Below are 15913 nucleotides of genomic sequence, written 5' to 3' on the forward strand. Positions count from 1 at the left end.
GTGGTGGGAGCACAATAACAGGTGTTGGGAAAAACCTGAATTCAGTTAGTGTCCCGAGGATGGTCATAAATGTGCATGAAGCAGGAAGGAATTTTACAGTGGTAAGTCCTTTGAGCAATGGTTCTACTCAGAGCTCTGCATCTTTGCCTCTAACCACGTGGCTTTCATGGTACCTAAGACATCTCAGTTTCGCCTTTAAGGTTTGCTGGTTAATTTCCTTGCAATGTAGCCAAGTAGTATTTTTAATTTAATAACTGAAATTATCTAGAGTCTTGGGCTAACCATGTGGAAAAAATACGTACACATACACACGTGCACATATAATGTTTAGACAAGAATGAAGATTACCAATTTGAGACAGTGTTTTTTTATGTTTGTTGGTTGGTTGGTTTTGAGGGTTTTTTTGAGACAGTATCTCACCCTGTCATCCAGGCTGGAGTGCAAGGGCACGATCTCAGCTCACTGCAATTTCCCTCTCCCAGGTTCAAGCGATTCTCCACCTCAGCCTCCCAAGTAGCTGAGACTACAGGCACGAGCCATCATGCCTGGCTAATTTTTGTATTTTTTGGTAGAGACGAGGTTTCACCATGTTGGCCAGGCTGGTCTTGAACTCTTGACCTCAAATGATCTGCCCACCTCGGCCTCCCAAAGTGCTGGGATTACAGGCATGAGCTACTGTGCCTGGCCTGAGGCAGTGTTTTTACAGTCAGTACAAATGGAAATCACAGCGTTTCCCTAGTCCCTTTTTAATGCATCATAGAACATGGACCCTTTTGCTCTAATAAAATCCTTGGAAAAGGTTGCTGATCTTGCAGCAGTATTCTTGCGTTTCTAAGCAGCTGACGTATGCTTTCTTACAGCCCCCTGTTCTTATCATTCTTCTTGTCCCTTTGTTAGCTCTTTCTTGAAAGAGCTAACAAAGAAAGAGCATTAGAATATTTATGTTATGTCCTAAAGTGTGAATGTTATTTGCTGTTTCTCCACCTATCCTTATTTTATATAGGTCACATTAAAGTGGTAGTTTTAGTTTAGACCTTAGAAAGCTTGGAGTTACTTCCAAAGATTCCATACATTTTGTTGATGTTTTTCTCTAATATAAAATACCATAATCTAGTAGGACTTGAGCACTCAACTCAGAATGAAAGTTCTAAGTGCTCTTGCTCAAGCAAGGTCTTGATTGGTCAGGTGATAGATTGAATTACAGCACTTCCTTTTAGATTCTCCATCCAATATTTCTTGAAGACTAAAGCCACAATGTTCTTTAATTACAAAAACCAATTTGGGGCTAAAAATGTCAAGCCAAATCACCAAATAATAAGGTCATTTCAAATAAGATTTTTCTTGGCCTTCTCAATCAGCCACATTGCATCACCTCTAGAGAGTATTATTAGATTTTTATCATATTCCTGAGAGATTGTACTCTAGGGAGTCACCATATGAAGCAAAGCATTTTGAAACCAATCCCCACACATGGCCACAAACAAAGTTAGAGTACCACTGCTATTAATTTAAAGGACATCAGTTCTCCACAACTAAGCATAACAATGTTTCATTAACCAAATAAGAATAATAGTAACCCTCTTTGGTGTTGGTATGAGACCTTTTAAAGTAGAAATCTGAGAAATTATTAGTTTATCTAATTAATGCTGAGCCTCCATTATTAAGATAATGACTGAATTTCCTTTCTTCTCCCTCATTGGCATTAAAGTGACACTCAGAATGCCTCTTAGCTTCAGTCATTCATTTGTAATCAAATATTTATTAAAAACTTTTTAGGTGTCACACATGAGAGTTACATATCCCAAGGATGATTCAAACAATGGCAGACGATAAAAATCTCATTTGTTTATATATCTGGAAATATAAACTTCTGTTGTTTTAGTGACAAACATGTTAGTACAGTAGAACTATCCATTAGAATCGGACAAGAGTGAAAAATTCAGTGGATCTATTTTACTATTTACTATTTATTTTACTGTCGTTTGTGAAAACTACTTTATAAGGAGATATGTATTCATTCCATGTTCCTTGCCACTTATAGAATTTAAAGCTGACCATGATGAATTGAACCCATTTATTATTTAACAAATAAAAACTCTTGGTCAGGTCTGATTTAGATATATAGGTCCAGCCACGATAACTTTAAGTCCAATAAACTTGAATCCTTTCAAAACAAAAACAATCATCTTCATAACAAAATGTATATTAAATTGTTAACATGTGCATTATGCCCTAGGAGCCTGCAGTTTATTGTGTAGTTCTCAAATTTCTTGTTATGTAAACAATTATTGTGATGACAGTTAAATTGTTCATGTCCATTAGGAATAAATAACTTTTAGCATTATAATATTAATTTTATATAAAACTAAATAGTATAATTTTATCCATATTATATCTCTATCAGTTTTATCTGCAGCCAATATACATTTTTAATGTAAGATCATTTTTTAAATGATTTTTAAAAGAAAATAGCAAATAACAAATTCTGTTTGTCCTTTTTATGTATATCCTGAGTCCTTTTTCTATTGTGGGCATAAGTAATTATTTTATCTCCAACTATACTTGTCAAAGAAAAGGAAATCTAAGGGATGTTGTTGCTTGTTTGTCTTTTCCTTGGGGGAAAAATGCAACCGTTAACCTTAGGTGTACCACTATGTGTTGCTGGTTTAGTCTAAGTACAATCAAGAGGAAGCTACATTTTCCAAAATTCCATAAATCAGAATTCCAAAGAGGAAGATTTGAAATGAGACATGAAAGGGCATGAAATAATAATAGCAGAGGCTTTGTAAAATAGAGAGCATAGGAAAAGGTTTCGATATAAAATATGTCATAGACAAAAAGATAGCATGGGAGTGAAGACATTGAATTTTGGAGTTAATGGCCTAGGATTTATATTCGTTATTCTGCCACTCCAAGCTGTGTGACCTGGCCTAATGACATAAGTTTGCAAAGCTCAGTTTCTTCATTTGTAAACTGTGGGTAATCATAATACCCACCTATAGGATTATCAGGAGAATTAAATGAGACCAACTTTGTAAAGTATTTTGCACAGAACCTGGCATTCAATAATTAATAGCTTAAAAGACACTAATAAGATTACCTAACAACATAATTAATTATCATGTTCACCATATGGTGCTTGGTGCTTTACAAAGCACTTTACCATGTGGTATCCAACATGGTAAATAGCATTTTCATCTTAATTCCTAAATGAGGAAACTGAGTTATTCAGTGTGGGCCCTACCTTAGTTCCCATAGCTTGGGTTAAAGCTAGGAGATGAGCCGAGGCCTTCTAACCCCACAAAGCCGAGCTCCCAGTCTGCCTGACTGCCTCACACAACAAGGGGCAGTTCCTCCAGGTGACTGTCCTGTCTTCTTAAGGAAAATAAAATGATGGGATGAAGGCCAGCTTCAGATAGATCAGCACAGTTTATGCTGGGCAGGTGGAGCTCTGTGTTTCTTTGAAGGTTGGGTTGTTTGGATAATTTTGCATGTATCGTGTTTCCAGAAATGTGTAGTCTAACATTAGGAAGTTAAATACAGATTTTTTCAAAAATTATATATTTTCAATTGATTGGGGTGGTAAATTATAAAGTTGCTATGGATGTTGCCAAGCTGTATTCTGTTTACAGTGGATAATTGTGTCTTTCTCTAGGCATGTCAACATCGCTCTAATTCAGAGATAATCTGTTGTACCACTCCTTCCCTGCAACAGCTGAATCTGCAACTCCCCCTGAAAACCAAAGCCTTTTTCATGTTAGATGGGATCCTTTCCAAATACTTTGATCTCATTTATGTACATAATCCTGTGTTTAAGCCTTTTGAAAAGCCAGTGATGATCTCAATGGGCAATGAAAATGTACTGGAAATTAAGGTAAGAAATGCTTTAAACACTGTCTTAAATCATCAGCTCAAACTTAATTGACTTCATAGCTATGTGAATACAATTGTTGTACTTGGCCATTGTATCTTATACAACACCAGCAAATATATAAACTCTGAAAAACAAATCTTTTTGGCATAAAACTGAAAGATAAGAATAACCATGGACTGCATTTTAATGAAGCATTAAAAAACCCTTTCTTGTGTATGTATTAAAACGTAGCAAATGTGGGACACAAATCATCCATTAAACAGGATTCGCATGATGCATTATCTTGCTGATGTTATACATTTCCCCGGACATTTTACCTAAATGTGCTTATTATAAGATAAAACATAAGAGCTGTGAAAGTAAATGCATCAATTGTATCTCCGTTCTTCCTTGTAATACTTGGAATTTTGTATCTGGGTATGGTCATCTCTAAGCTAATTTGTAAATGGAACTAGATATCTGCCACCTTAGGAACATATTAGCTTCTAAATGTAATTTAATAGAGAATAACAGATCATCTTTTCTAAAGCAAGCCTGTTGCAAACAAAGAACACTAAGACCCAGAAAGGTTAAGTGATTGACAAGTGACAAAATAGTGGCAGAATAATAAAGACTAGAGTGCAGCTTTTTTATGTCCCTTCAGTAGTTTCTACTTCAAATAATAACACAGGCAAAATGCTCAAGACTTGAATTATTCATAGCTCCAGTCACTAGAAACAGCAAAATATTTATCCTTCAACATGTTGTTAAAACATTTAGAATTTTTTTTCCTGAAAGATGATCTGAATGCAAATATGAACAAACATAAAGCAATAGGATAGTCTTTATTTGGTTGTAATGTAGGCTTTCATGGGTCATCTCCATCTAAGTAATAATATGTTTCCATTGAAATTTTTCTGACTTTTTCAACAAAAATTTAACTGCAGCCCAACTTATGCATATGTTGACGTTCATACAAGTTTACTAACCTCATTATTGTGTTTTGTACAATAATTAAGCAAGCCCAGCATGAAATTGAATGGAAGCCCGCTTCAATGAACAGTGTGTTTACAACAGCAAAGTTCTTTCATCTGCTTCTTTAATTAGTTTTAGAAAGGGAGAAATAAGCTTTTATCACTTCTTTTTTTTCAATAAAACTAATCTAGTGTGACCTTTTGCTTTCAACAATTACTGTGTTTGCCATTTGAAAGATTCCATTTGGTTTTTCTTGATGATAACAAAGGTTTATGTGCAAATAGTTTTACACTCAGAGAAACTCTATTTTTCTGTTCCTGTATCTATGATGAAGGGATTAGAGATAAACGGTTCTTTATCTACCCTTCCAAGCACAGTCTTTATGGAAGAGAAAACTTCTCTTTCCGTAAATTAAATGCCCATTATTCAACATCCTACGAAATTGTTGGACCAAGAAAAACATAATTTGGCATCATCATCGGCCTGTCAATGGTATTCCCAACATGGCGAAAGGGTCTTCTAGAGACTGGCACAAAACACTTTATTTTCTTGCCTATATATAGAATCACTCTTTCTCTAACAAGTGTATAGCACCTGCCACGTGACAGAATAGTAATCTAGTGGGAGCAGTGGCAATTCAGGGAGATTATTTTAGTATCATGATTCAATATTTTTTCATACTTCATTTTTCTTATGTATGAGAGGAAAGCAAAGGCATAAGAGAATATTTGTTGTGTCAGCAATCTAACTCTTTATCAATACGTTAAGTTGATCACATTAAAACTTCTACCTCTCAGCCAGGCACGGTAGCTCATGCCTGTAATCCCAGCACTTTGGGAGGCCAAGGCAGGTGAATCACTTGAGATCAGGAGTTCAAGACCAGCCTGGCCAAAATGGTGAAACCCCATCTCCACTAAAAATACAAAAATTAGCTGGGCATGGTGGTGGGTGCCTGTAATCCCAGCTACTCAGGAGGCTGAGGGACGGAGGTGACCTGAGTCCTGAAGGCGGAGATTGCAGTGAGCCAAGATGGCACCACTGCACTCCAGCCTGGGAGACAGAGCAAAAAAAAAAAAAAAACAACCACGTACTTCATCAATGAAAGTGCTCTGGAGAGAATCATGTGTTTAGAATGAGATATGCTTTTTATTGCCAGGAAGATTTCATGCTCCTCATGCAGCCATGCATGCAAGAGTTCCTAGGGTGAAAAGAGATTGTGATCATTTCCTGCCCTAGTTGTGAGAGTCCCTCAATTCATAGTAAGCCCAGTGACTACACCATGGGCAAAAGGGCGAGCCAAGTTTGGATGAGGGAACACAATAGGGGTCAAGCATAAGTCACCCCTCAGAATGAATCCTAAGCCCCATGGATGGAGAAGGAAGTTTTTGGCCAAGGCTTCAAGTCCCCCAAGAGCAGTTGTAGACAGTGGTCATCAAAAGTAGGCACCTCTTTGTGGGTATACATGACTCCCCAAATGCCTCTGTCAACAACAGCTCATGTTTGTATGGAATTTTACAGTTGACACTGTACTTTGGCATATTTTATTTCATTTGAGTCTCATGTGGACCCATGAGGTTGGGAGGTCAGTGATGATTATCCCCATTTATAGATAGGTAAACAAAGGTTTAGGAAGATTAACTGATTTGTCTTGGGTCACCCAGGGAGCAAAGAGCAGAACTGGGGCCCACACTCAGGCTTCTTGATTCCAAATTTGGTCTTCTGTCACAGCATACACTAAATTACAGTATTTCTTATATTAACTCTCATTTAATGTATACTAAAATACCATTATAGAGACACTTTTCTGTCATATGCTATTTATATATCTATGCAGTTCTTTAGAGGGAATAGCTCTTAACTTTTTATAAATATCTAAAAATTGATTCTGTTTAAAGAAACTCTGTATTTCTCCCTGAGTGTCTTATTTCTGACTTTTTATGCATGAGCATATCTTATGAAAAGTAGAGAAGTATTCTGTTTCATGCTGGAACAAGGACTGCCTGACATTGCCTTGGGGGTTTATCTTATTCTGCAGCATATAGGAATATATGAGAATAAAGATGCTTCAAATGTTCAATCTGGAGAAGTCAGGTCAAACAGGAAAAAGAAGCACAGGAAGATGAGCCAGGGCAGGGAGCGGGGACTTGGTCTATGACACTGTCATCACAGGAACAAATGCTGAGAGCTCAGGAGGAGGTGAAGCATCAGTGTGTGGGCATTGGAAGGATCAAAAAGGAAGCATGGTTTTGAACCATCCTAATCCACCTGCTGCCCAGAGCCAGCCAGATGTTGTCCTTCTCCCTTTGAATAATTTATGTGCAACTCTACCCCTCAATCTCAGTCAAAACCACCATGAACTCAGTTCTGAGTCCAGACAGGATAAAAGTGAAGGGTTCTTTTCTCAGAGGTTATTTGGCCCAGTGTCGAAACCTGTTCTTATTAATGGTGCTCATAGCTTACTCTCAAACTAGTATTTCTTTGTGCTGCCCAGGTTAATGGGCACTCTGCAAAATATATATATATTCTTTTTCCAGGGCAGTTTCATAGTATCTAATAATAAAGATAGTAAAAAATATATTCCTGTGGTTTCATGGTACCTAGTAGTAAAGGTCCCCAACTAGCCAGCAAAGCCACCAGTTTAATTTTGGTTTGCCCAGCTTTTCCCAAATGGCCAGGGAAGTTTTCCCCAAAATGCCTATTAACATCTGATGGAACTCAGTTCTGAAGCTGTCTGTGAGGTTCGTTGCTTGGTTCCTAAGTTGAGGGACTTGTGTCCTCTATGTGAAGTGTAAATCTCACCCCCTCACCACCACCTCACTAATTTCCTACTGCTGATCTCCCTGGACTTTGGACCCTCAGCCTGGCTGGGTCCTGCTGCCAAACTGTACTGACTTGCCCAGACCCAGCCTGTGGTCACCTGGGTGTATGAAAACTTGAAGGACCCCTCCTCTCATAGTGTTATTTTTCAGATCCTACCCACTTCCACTCCCATCTGCTCGGTTCTGTAGCCATCTCAGACATGAGTCCCCGGGTGTGAATACTCAATAGAAACATGTCACACCTGGCCAGGGTTGGCGAGGAAAGAGACATGGTACATCCTGATATAGCACATTGGGAGTAATTAGTTTTCATTTTTGAAATGGATCCATTTTGACATTGCAGTGAGAGGAAGAAATCCTTACTCATCTTTATATTCTCAGTGACTAGAACTGTGTCTAACACACAGTAGACGGTAAGTAGATTTTGTGTCAAATGGAATTTGATTTGCTTCATGATCTAGCCCCTTTCTGGATAATAGTTCTCCATATGTAAAGCAGAAATGACAATAATACCTACTTCAGGGGGAGTATCTTTGCAGGATAATATGAGATGATTATAACTAAATTGCTCTATGTCTGTTGGAGATTAAAGATCAGAAAGCTCTCTGTCTTTTGTTGCTTTATTTTTAAACCCACATATTACCATTTTAGTGACTGAAATCACCCTGAAGCAGTTGAATGACTTTTATTTAATAATAGTTAATATTCAATAATAAATATTAATATAATTAATAGTAAAATTTCTAAATATAAGTTTTTAGCATCTCAGTAAAGCTATGTTTACTTTCTTTTATTTTAAATGACAAAAATTAGCCTATACCTTTTAAAATTTTTCCTTTTTTGGGCCCCATTGTTATATAGAAGTGAGCTACCAGTATCACTTTTGTAATATCTGGGACTTTACGCTTCTAATATGTATATATATATATGTGTGTGTGTGTGTGTGTGTGTATACATATGTGTGTGTGTGTGTGTATACATATATATATATATATAACTGATAGTAGTTGCTTATATAAGTCACTACTTACCATGTGTCCTTTGGTATCTACATATAAAATGAGACACAGTGGATGTGTGATCTGTTTTTGTTTTAGAGAAGCCTTTATGCAACAACCAGGGAGATCCTAAGCCTGAAACCATAAGTATTGGAAACACAAATGTTGTACATTCATCCCTTCCCCCAACCTTAGTTATTATCTAAGCAAGCAAGACACATTTTAGACCTTTTCTCATAAATCAAATCCTACAGCTCTTTAATCTCTTTTCTTTGTCATTCCCTGAATTCCCTCCAATATGTAGATAAGGGTTTTATCCCCTTTCAGACCTAGCCAACAAGTTGTCGTTTGAAGCCCTAAAGTCATCTCTTAGATTGATGAGCTTCTGTGTTGTGTTGGCCTGTGTGGCTGACCTGGTTCAATGGACTACACATACTGCTTCTAGAAGTATCATAAGGATAGGGTTTGTCTATATCCATTTTATCTGAAACTCCAACATCAGGTTATAAAGAAGTATTTTCTTCCCACTTCTTTTCCTAGAATAATAACTGCCTGACCAATCAATCTATTGAGATCCATATGAGACCATGTACGTGAATGGAGTTTGCCGAGTATTAAAGATTATATAAAACAAAGGAGCAGCATTTTAGCTATTATGGGCTGCTCTTTGTTAGTAAGAAAAATAGTAATATGCTTTGATATATGTCACCTCAAAATAATAGCGTTTAAAAAAAGTTGATATTTTTAAAATGCCTGATGGTACCTTCAGTTAACTAAATATGCCACATTAACTAATTCTTAAAAAATTTTTGTGTAACTATGTAATTGTTCAAAATAATGGAATTGTGCTCTCAAATTATAATGGTCATACAGCATCTCACATACATTTCTTTTAAAATGAATTCACTTATGTATAGGACTCAAGTGTGCAAGAAGGATGAAAGTAAACTACCCAACTCAAACAAAAAAAGAATGTATTAATATTAACATAACATAATACAGTGTTAATACATTAACAACTATTTAACATCAGATCTCTGGAGATGAGACCCGGACATCAGTATTTTTTAAAGTTTTCACGGTGATTCCAAAAGCAAAGTCAAGGCTGAGAATCTCTGCATTGGGCAGTGTTAGATAGTGCAACAACTGAGTCTCTACATTGCTTCTTTTTTGCCAAACATTGATACCCCCTGAGGACAATGGTGAGGTAATGATAGGTAAGACATCATTCCACATTTAAGGATGTGAAGCAAGAACCTCTTTCCTTTTCTTTAAGGTCCAATTTGATGCAAAAGCTATATGCTATAATTCCTAACTAACACATGCCCTGAAATGGTCATGCTCCCCTTTAGCCATCCCAATTCCCATGAAAATTAGTATCATAGAATCATGTGCCTTGGCAAACAACATGGCCTGTGTTTGCAGTATATTTATATTCCTTTGCCATTGTTAGCATTCCTGCAGAACTGTGAAGTGTTAACAACCTTTTTTTTTTTTTTTCCTTTCAGGGAAATGATATTGACCCTGAAGCAGTTAAAGGTGAAGTGTTAAAAGTTGGAAATAAGAGCTGTGAGAATATACACTTACATTCTGAAGCCATTTTATGCACGGTCCCCAATGACCTGCTGAAATTGAACAGCGAGCTAAATATAGAGGTGGGATTCCTGCATTCCTCTCATGATGTAAATAAGGAAGCCAGTGTAATTATGTTATTCTCAGGCTTAAAATAAATCATTAAAGCTCATTTATGTGTGGGTTTTGGCTCATCAACTCAGCCTCCATTCCTAGTTGTTATTTTAGAAATAGTGAGCTTTTTGTCACATTGTCTCCTTCCCCAAGCTTGGGAGGTAGATCTCAAAAGTTCTTTCTACCCACACTGCTTCTCCATCATGCCACACTCTTCCCAAAATTTGCTGTAATTCTCAGAAGAAATAAGGATGCATCCAAGAGTGTCCTTCTACTGCCTCCCACCACCCCAGGAGGCCAGAGCCAGTGTTCCACTGCCAACCACTGTGATCACTAATGCATAGAGTCCCATAAATAAAGGAAGATGCATGCATCAAACAAAGTAAAATAAGGATTAAACTACTTTACAGTAACTTTTTTCATGTAGACAACTGAATCAAACAAGCTAGAACCAAAGTGAGTGATCTTTTTCATTCTTTTTTTAGCAGCTTTATTGTGATGTAATTCACATACCATGCAATTCACCCATTGAAAGTGCACAGTTCAATGGGTTTCAGTATATTATATTGTCAATTTCTTTGAATTGTGGTAAAATATACGTAATGTAATGTTTGCCATTTTGACCATTTTTAAATGTACAATTAAGTTGCATTAATTTCATTCACAGTGTTGTATAACCATCAGCATTACCTAATTCCAGAACTTTTTCGTCACCCCAAACAGATACTCTATAACCAATAAGCAGCGCTCCACATACCCTTCTCTCCCCCGGCTCCTGATAACTTCTAATCTACTCTTTCTCTCTAGAATTTGCCTATTCTAGATATTTCTTGTGAGTGGAATCATACAATATTTGTCTTTTTATGTGTGGCCTATTTTACTTAACATAATGTTTTCAAGATTCATCCACGTTGTAGCCTGTGTCGGTACTTCATTCCTTTTTGTGGATGAATAATATTCCATTGTATATATCCCACATTTATCCAAGAGTAAGTGATTTTTAAAGGGTTCCTGAAGTCTTCTGAAAAGTTATGAAATGGAAAAACACACAAAAATTAGAAAATCAAAGGCTGAATCATGAGATCAGAGTTGGAATTTCAGGAGGACCATAAATCCTAAAAATCATAAAATGTTAGAGCCAGAAGGGACTTCAAAGATTTCTGCTGTGTATCAAAACTGAAGTAAAAATATTCTGAGACTTTATTGTTCCATCATAACAGTACAATTATTTACCTCTTATGGGAAGTCTTCTCTGCCCTCCACCCCACCGTCCAGGACAGAATTAATGTCCCATTGTCTCTGTTGATTACTGTTTAGTCATACTTCTATGGTACATACCACACTGTACTGGAATCATTTATTTATATGTCTGTCTCCCCTTCTACACTTCAGTTCCTGTTTTTTGTAGATCTTTTTATCCCTAATACCTAGTTACAAATACAAACAGCTAAGTACCGTATAAGTACTTAAGGGATCAGTGTCCCCTAATTATTTGAACACTGGAGCAAAATTGAGGAATCTCTTATTATCCTGAAGGCAGTTATGCCATTTGTAGAATGGCAATAACCAGTTGGTATTTGGGGCCCAAAGTGCTACAACCTGTGTAGTACAAATATCTGTCATGGCTAAATGCTGTCTTTTCTTTATTTGTCATTTTTAGTGGAAGCAAGCAATTTCTTCAACCGTCCTTGGAAAAGTAATAGTTCAACCAGATCAGAATTTCACAGGATTGATTGCTGGTGTTGTCTCAATATCAATAGCACTGTTATTACTACTTGGGTTTTTCCTGTGGCTGAAAAAGAGAAAGCAAATTAAAGGTGCGTTTTTGTTACTGTTCATTTTTAGAAGTTACCTTAAGAACACAGTCATTACAGTTTAAGATTGTCATAGATTCTTGTGTGCTGTCTTATATGTAGTCCATAAAACCCATGAGTTCTGGGCACTGGGTCAAAGTCTCCTGGGGCCCATGATAGCCGTCTTTAACAAGCTCTTTCTTTCTCTCTGTTTTAAGATCTGGGCAGTGAATTAGTTCGCTACGATGCAAGAGTACACACTCCTCATTTGGATAGGCTCGTAAGTGCCCGAAGTGTAAGCCCAACTACAGAAATGGTTTCAAATGAATCTGTAGACTACCGAGCTACTTTTCCAGAAGGTATATTTCAGTTTATTGTTCTGAGAAATACCTATACATATACCTCAGTGGGTTGTGACATTGTTGTTTATTTTTGGTTTTGCATTTATATTTTTATAAAAACCTAAAGGAAGTATTTACCTCTGCCAAATAAGTATTTGACACAAAATTACATGGCTCTTATTTTTAAAAGAACCCATGTATATATTACATTATGATTTTAGAGTCCATAAGCTCTCATTTCACAAAAAGGTTAATTTGAGCAAAAGTAATTTGTTTATCATCTAAGTGCAATAGTAAGAAATTGTGAAGCTCTCTTTTACAATCCAGGAAGAGTTAAGTTACAAAATATACTTATTTAAATGTAAGTTGGAACTGCTACATTTTTTACCTGTTGAAGCCCAAACATTGAAATTATACTGTTAGTAATTCTTCGAAGTGTTTTCAATGAACTGTTAGTACACAGCCTTTTTCCCACCATATTCTAGGACTTGAATGTATTTCAAGACTTAGCCAAGGAAAACCTTCAATTATGCCATGAAAAAAAGGAGGGGTCAATATCATCAGCTTTGTAAAACACTATGCCTAGTAATGTTCAGGTTAACCAGAGTTTTCATGTTGTTTTATTTAAATCTCCTGGTAAAAGCAAAAGGTCTGTATTGTATCAGCTCCATTATCTTTAGAAGTTACAGGATGTGAGTCAAGTACAAGCATTTCCTTGGTTGAATATTTACCATTGGACAAATAAAATGAGTCACAGATCATTGAGGATACTGGAAAAGTTAGAAGTTGCTCATCCAAACAAGTTCAAGAGCAATGAAGCACTTAACATTTTAACATTTTCAACACTTACTACCTCTTATGTTTTGAAGTTTATGTTATTTCTATGGAGATACACATAGTAAACATTGTCTTTGCCCTGATTCCATTCACCTTTAAAAATCCATTCCTTTAACCGTGTGGAAAAATCAAACCTAGTTTATTGTTTTGAAATTTAGATCTATTTAGTATTTTATGTGCACATTTAGTGCATCTATTTAGTATTTTATATGCACATTTCATAGTTCTAATCTGAGATCATTAAAATTTACAAATTTTCTTTGAAAAAAAAACTTACCTAATCTTCTTTGAACCTCCTTACTCACCAAAGCTCTGTCATCATTGCTAAGAAGGTTGAGTTTCACACACTTTTCTCCATTGAGCCTGCTCCTTGGAGACATGAAAGGAAAACAGGTAAAAGAGGGTCATTTAGAGAGAATGAGAAAATAGGTGCACAGCCAAAACCTAATGAAGAGGCAACTGCAGAGCTTTCCTCTCTACATCTGGTGGGGACAGCATTCTCATCAGTCTTTTTCACGGAGACCTAGAGTGCTATGTGGTGTGACATCAGGGTGGCACACTGATGGTTTCAATTGGTTTCTGCACATGTTTGAATTTAGCTGAAGAGTCACGTTTTCATGCCAAAGGACTTTTATCCGTGTCTCACCAAGGATTCCCCTCAATCTCTGCACCCTTAAGCATTTAGAGCCCTGATCTCCAGATGCAAAGGCTTTAGGAAGTGAGGATGAAAGACCTGAGTTTAGAGAGGCTGATTGGCATTCCCAATCCCCTGGGGAAGGTTTAGAGACCCTGACTCCTTGGAATTAAGGGAGCAAGTACCCAGCTAGGCTCCTTCCTTCCTCACTCACCCAACATTTCAGGTACTTCACTGATGTTCCACATCCTTCTTTAAAGGTTGCTCCTGTCTTTTTTCTGGCTAGTGTCTACTATAATTGTAATTGATGCCCAACGCTTTTCTGGAACCACTTTTGGCCAAGTTCATTTATTATTAATCAAACTGTCCACTGTAGAAAATACTAAAAATGCTCAAGTGGGATTAGGAATAGTCAAGGTACTAACAGCATTCTTTTTATGCCCTTCTCTCAGATTCTGATTCTCCTGCTTATTTGCAAACAAATGATATATTTTGGTGCTAATAAGGAATCCCCACATAACCCTCTCCCTGTGTTACATACTAATACATTTCAATACTATGCCTAGTTTATCTTCATGTCAGTTGCTGTGGCTATGATGCCCCCTCCTTGATATGTGTGAATTCCCAGTGGAAAGAGAAAGGGAAAGTGGAAATGCCCTATTTGGCATTAAGAAATTGACTATCAGCACAATTTCTTCCCCTGAAATAAAAAAAAAAATCTCCTTGCAAAAGGGAGCTTTGCCTGAGGTTCTTACAGAGCTTTGGTTATAAAGATAAACTTATAAAGAATGCTTACCCCTTTCATAGTGTCCTGAACTAAACAACAAGGATGGTCCACTAACCGAGATCTAACCTGCCTTCTCTAAACAACAGTAACACTAAATCCAGTGCCATCACTGCACAGTGGAGAATTTACCACTCATGTGAAAAGCTTTCAGTTTTGGGAATATAGCCATTATTTATTTCTAATCATATGTATATTTTTCCCTGGGCCAGGAATCCATAGGTTTTGCACAATAGTAATTAATTCCATTAATAAATAGTAGTGTCTCAAAAGGCATCTTTTTCATTTTCTTATATTTGAGCTGGATTTTTGTGAGACCAGGCAATTGCTCAACTACCTTTGCTGCTTCCATTCTTAAGGACATAGTATATTCAAAAATAAACCATAAGCATGGCTTTTTGCTATTGATAAAGAGAGAAATGTCTAAGGAAATGAGGGTAAAAAGCTTTCAAGGTTAATACTTAGTCTACTTAAATGAAAATCTGTAAACATCTAATGAAATGCTTGTATATATAACTTAGTATCTTTTCCCAATTTATTATCATTTTTATCAAACTAATTCCATTATAAAAGCTCTTCCTGTTTCAGTCCCCATTAAATGAGGTTTTACTGTTGTTCTTTAATAATTTTCATTCATCTTACAGATCAGTTTCCTAATTCATCTCAGAACGGTTCATGCCGACAAGTGCAGTATCCTCTTACAGACATGTCCCCCATCCTAACTAGTGGGGACTCTGATATATCCAGTCCATTACTGCAAAATACTGTCCACATTGACCTCAGTGCTCTAAATCCAGAGCTGGTCCAGGCAGTGCAGCATGTAGTGATTGGGCCCAGTAGCCTGATTGTGCATTTCAATGAAGTCATAGGAAGAGGTAAGTATTTCCACTCAGCTTTTTGTTAAATACGATTTTCCAGTAAGCATTTTATCTTTGGCCTTTGCAGATTAGGAACTTAGACAATGGTGAAAGCAACTGACAGAGCAGTGATAACAAGTGTACTTGATTTCTGTTCTATAGAAATGCAGCCCTGTAAATCATATCCGTGGGGTTTTGCCCTTGTGCATGGAAGCAATTGGATAATCCCCCAAATATATTAGAACTAAATCACAATTCGTCCTCATCCTGTGTGTACTAGCAATTATAGTTTCTTCAAAGGTGCCATTTACTTTCTTCTAAAACTCAGGGCCAGGC

At 36.8% G+C, this 15913-nt stretch overlaps 1 protein-coding gene across 3 annotated transcripts in view; it reads left to right on the plus strand.

Annotated features, from left to right (window-relative positions):
- Nucleotides 1–15913, plus strand: part of MET (MET proto-oncogene, receptor tyrosine kinase) — a 125814-nt gene that overhangs the window by 86744 nt on the left and 23157 nt on the right. For all 3 annotated transcript variants that reach the window (XM_034964862.3, XM_034964864.3, XM_055115331.1), the window contains 6 exons: nt 2–101; nt 3656–3874; nt 10154–10300; nt 11992–12148; nt 12343–12483; nt 15365–15595. In XM_034964862.3, coding sequence (XP_034820753.2) covers nt 2–101; nt 3656–3874; nt 10154–10300; nt 11992–12148; nt 12343–12483; nt 15365–15595 — 995 coding nt within the window. The remainder of the gene's footprint in view (nt 1; nt 102–3655; nt 3875–10153; nt 10301–11991; nt 12149–12342; nt 12484–15364; nt 15596–15913) is intronic.

The sequence above is a fragment of the Pan paniscus genome, chromosome 6 (genome assembly GCF_029289425.2).
Source record: "Pan paniscus chromosome 6, NHGRI_mPanPan1-v2.0_pri, whole genome shotgun sequence".
In the NCBI taxonomy this organism is placed as follows: Eukaryota; Metazoa; Chordata; class Mammalia; order Primates; family Hominidae; genus Pan; species Pan paniscus.